General features: G+C 36.8%; 1 protein-coding gene across 1 annotated transcript; it reads left to right on the forward strand.

Annotated features, from left to right (window-relative positions):
• The first annotated feature begins 592 nt into the window (after positions 1–592).
• LOC144560221 (polyphenol oxidase, chloroplastic-like) lies at positions 593–4,623 on the forward strand. Its single transcript, XM_078309394.1, has 3 exons — positions 593–1,493; positions 1,663–2,116; positions 3,826–4,623. Exons 1-3 carry the CDS (start codon positions 745–747, stop codon positions 4,402–4,404), a joined length of 1,782 nt encoding a protein of 593 aa, XP_078165520.1. The 5' UTR covers positions 593–744; the 3' UTR covers positions 4,405–4,623.
• Positions 4,624–4,978: the final 355 nt, after the last annotated feature.

A 4,978-nucleotide genomic window follows, 5' to 3' on the forward strand; every position in this document is an offset into this window, starting at 1 on the left:
GATTTGTTTGGCCCCCGGTTTTCAAATTTACAGAGAAAATTTATGTAACCCCATATTAATTAATATAATGAAAAAATGAGCCTTTTTTAAATGTATTATAATTAGCAATTTGAACTTCATTGTTCATCAGATGTAAGGTCGCGCGATGTCATAATACTCACCGCATGTATTTTCAAAGGTATATTCATAGAATATGCTTATATATTTATATTATTAGTAAGAACCATCCATTTTTTTTATGTAGGCACGAGTGAGGTCCCTAATTTGTAAAACCTACACATAAATTGCAATTAAGTATCTCTTTGAAGCTTACATGATAGGGATTTGGGGAATTAACAAAATCCTATTTTTGCATGTTACTGCAGCACGTGCTACTTAAAAAAATAAATAAATTTTACATTTTCTAGAATTTTCGCTAGATATAAAAGTGAAAACAAATGTAGAGAGAATAGAAAGAAGGTCTGATTTCGGTATTTCATCATATTCCAAACGGAACAGAAAATTTCGTCCGAAATCTCAGTCGTTTTATCTGAATCTACTAATCTCGCCTCCTTGGAATTTTATATAAATCCTACCAGAGATCAACTCAAACGCAAAGCTCACTACTGATTGGGTTGTGCTTGTGTAGCGTATCCCCATCGGTGCTCTATTTTCTCCTCTCATATTCATATCCATACATAGCCACATTGATTGAAAGAACAAAAATATATACTTCCATTTTCTGAAAGTAACAGAAAACTGAAAATGGCCACTTGTCGTGTTGGTTTCATCACCACCTCTGCATGCCCTGTCCAGAAAGAGCGTCGCTTACGCGAACGCCGGGTCCGTCTCGTACCACCACGTGCAAGCACAAATTCCAACAACAATGGTCCCACGAACAAATTTTCCATGGACCGGCGTGATGTGCTGCTCGGTCTTGGTGGTGCTGCTGCCACTGCTGCCACTGTCATGACTCCCGGAGGAATCATCCTTCCAGCAATGGCTGCTCCGTTTGCCCCACCAGACCTGACGAAATGCCACACTGCCTCCACAGGCAGTCCCCCGGGCATGGACAAATGTTGCCCGCCTTACAGCATGGTGGATATTGTTGACTATGACTTCCCACGCACAGCCCTTCGCGTGAGACGTCCGGCCCACGAGGTGAAGAACGACAAAGCGTACATGGCAAAATACACGGAGGCGGTGAGAAAAATGAAGGAGTTGCCGAAAGACCACCCGTGGAACTTCTACCAACAGGCACTTGTGCATTGCGCATACTGCAACGGTGCCTTTGATCAGGCCGGTTACCCCGGTGTATTGCTTCAAGTACACTACAGCTGGCATTTCCTGCCATGGCACCGGTACTACGTGCATTTCTTTGAGCGGATTCTCGGTAAGCTGATAAACGACGACACATTTACCCTGCCGTATTGGAACTTTGACGTGAAGGAGGGAATGACAATTCCTGAGATCTTCACCTCCGATCCAAACTCTCCCCTCTACAATGAAAAGAGGTATCCAATTATTAAGCTAGCTGTAAATAAAAAAAAAATAAAAAAAGAAGAAGAAGTTGGTTATTGCTTTTTCAAATCACCAAACAAGTTTGACTCACTCTTTAATTAATTAAGCACTTGATTAAAGATTTAATAGCTAACGATAATGTTATTTTGAATTGATGAGCAGGAACATAGCTCACTACCACCCTGAACTTCTAGATTACAGATATGCATATAGCTGTGCCCCAACTTGTTCGAACAAGACGGGTGATGAACTGGTGCAAGCAAACATGAGTTACATTCAAACCACTTTCAAGAACAGTCTGCAGTTGCCTGAGCTGTTCATGGGGGACCCGCTGAGAGCCGGCGAGCCGGATTCAAGGCAGGGCTCCGGCGGACTCGAGGGCATCCACAACGGCCTCCACCAGTTTGTGGGGCCTGCAGAAGGTGATCACACTGACATGGGCAATTTCGCAACAGCAGCGAGGGACTGCGTGTTTTACAGCCTGCACGCTAATGTGGATCGCTTATGGCACCTCTACCGGAACTTCAGAGGTAATAGGGTCGAGTTCGACGAGCCCGACTGGCTTGACTCGTCGTACATCTTCTATGACGAGAACGAGCGTGTCGTTCGTGTTAAGGTAAAGATTGATATATACGTACACTAAATTTTCTGTACAACCAAACTAATATTAAATTAGTATCCTCCGAGTTAACTCAAATTTTGAGTTAAAATATCTACTAAAGATTTAAATAGCATTTATGGTGTCATAGCGGAACAGCTGAAAAAATAACGTTATGCCTATATTACGCTCTATAGCTCACTATAATTAATGCCGATAATGCTATAATTTTTATGGTCTAAAAATGTTATAGTATCAATATAGCATGCTATTTAAAACTCTGATCTAGTACCAAATCCACACTAATATTAAGAGCTCCGTGCGTTATAGAAATGGAAAAGATTGATCCGAATTTTGATGGCACAGTTCTTAAATTAACTGATCAAACACGTTAATGCAGAGAATGCGGATTCACACTAATATTTCGGTCTTGGAATCAAATGTGGTCAAAAGCAAAAGAACATGATATGAAAAAATTGCAGATCTGGTACTTGACTTTTGGTCAGGGTACCCTTTGCATGTCCACTAAAAAAATGATATCTAAGATTTATAATTCATTTTTTGATCAAATTAATAATCTTATGCAAATGTACTTAACATATATATTAAAAAGGACTAAATATATAATATTATAGTTGGTCAAATATGTCTAAGTCAATGGAATGGGATTTTTTTTTATAAAGAGAAAAAAGATTTTTATCAAACTAACAATATTACTTTTTTTTTTACAAAAATTATAAGAATTGAAATATCATTTTGGTCTTGATTTTTTTTTCTTTATTGGGACCGAAATGACAATTCGGTCCTAGATATTTTTATAATTTTTCAATGTATTTTTTCTCGAAAAATGTAAAAACGGATGGGACCGAAATGACATTTCGATCCTTATGGTTTTTGTAAAAAAAAAGTAATCATGTTGGTTTGGTAAAATTCTTTTTTCTAATTATGATTTATAAAAAAAATTCAATGGAATGAATTTGTCATTTCAAAATTAAACGGCATATTTTCAAATTAAAATATATAGAAGTGTGGCTGGAATAATAGAATATCTGGAAAAATAAAATATGAAGTTTATAAACATCTCTCCGTTATAACTTGCAAGATATATAATTATATATAATAAGTAGGATTTCATTACTCGTTTCAATTTAAAATCCTTGATAATATTTGGATCGTATCAATTATTATAGTATATAGATTTACCAGCTCCGATCGGCGCATTAATTGACAAGCTGTAGCTAACATTTATTATGAGATTTTTTCTCAATATCTTCTGCTTTTATGATTGGTCATGCCATTTATTGAGTTCATTCATGTCTATCTAATCGATCCAATTAATGATATAGATCCACTTGATGTTCAACTAACATATTATTTTAATCAGTCAATTAATTTATACGTTATTAGGGAGGCAAATCTATAGCTAATTAACTTGCTTGATTAACTACAAACTTTCAATACGGGAGGTTTTTGATGCACATGAAAATTGTTCAAGCCAATGCCAATCAGAAGTTTTAAGCATTAATTTTTTTTTTTTTTTTTTGAATTAGAAGGTTGGAGATGAAGCCACACAACACTAATTTCAAACTTATGTTATTACAGGGAAAAAAATGATTTCTCTCATGCAGATTTTTAACCAATGATTTTCCACATCTACATGTGTCTTTGTTACTAAATCAAAAGATAATTCTTGTTTTTAAGCATTATTAATTATTTGTAATATACAGGTCAAGGATTGTCTGACCCCGACAAAACTGCGGTACACGTACGAGGAAGTGCCCATTCCCTGGATGGGAAGCCTCAAGGTACAGAAGACCAAAGAGACGGAGCGCAAACAGGAGTTGAACTTGGTAACCATCAGCGAGTTTGGTACGCAGCCGCGTGAGCTCGGGACAGCCCCGTTGCGTGTCATGGTAACCCGCCCGAAGACAAACCGCAAGAAGAAGGAAAAGGATGCTCACGTTGAGTTGATCCAAATCAATGACATCCAGGTTGCATCAACTGGTCCCGCCAGGTTCGACGTGTTTATCGCTGCACCTTACGGTGATCTGGCAGGCCCCGATTTCGGTGAATTTGCAGGAAGTTTTGTCAAGCTCCCTCACAAGGCAAAGAAGGATGAAGGAGTGGCAAAGCACAAGGGAAAGAAGACAAGCCTGAAGCTCGGTCTCACCGCATTGTTGGAGGATATTGAAGTAGAGCATGCCGAGAAGCTGGTTGTTACGATCGTGCCGGCAGGTGGCGATGTTACCTTAGGTAGCATCGAGATCAAGCTGGTTAAGGCTGATAGCCCCAGGCTAATTGGTTGAATATCTATATATGTTTATCCATGATGATCATGTTTAATGGATCATCATATCAAGTTCCCCAATTAGTATGGTTAATTAGGCGGATTCAATAAGATTTAAGTAAGAGAGTGTTCTTTAGTAATTTGGTTGCGGTTTTTTCAGTTTATGTGCTAATTAATGTATGGGTGCTTTGTATTGTGGCCGTGAAATAAATAGCATGCATATTTATTTTCTAGTTTTTAATGTTATCTCTGGCCTCAAGAAATCTTCAAGATATTATTGCCTTATTGGGTATTGTTAAAACCTAATTTAAACCACATAGTCAAAGATTCGGGAGTAGTTATTGGATTAATAAACTTCGATGATTTACATACTAATATTTAATAATATTTATTAAAATAATAAGTTTGAGATCGAATTTGAAATATATTATCAAAATACATGATAATTATAAGAGCAAATATAATTATATTATAAAAATTAATGTTGTTTAAACTAATTTATATAATTAATTTTGATATTTTATTTATTGTATTTGATAGATGGTATTGAAATTATTTTGATTAATGAATTGCGTATTCCAACCGTGTATGAT

Source organism: Carex rostrata, chromosome 1, assembly GCF_964058835.1.
Source record: "Carex rostrata chromosome 1, lpCarRost1.2, whole genome shotgun sequence".
Classification (NCBI taxonomy): Eukaryota; Viridiplantae; Streptophyta; class Magnoliopsida; order Poales; family Cyperaceae; genus Carex; species Carex rostrata.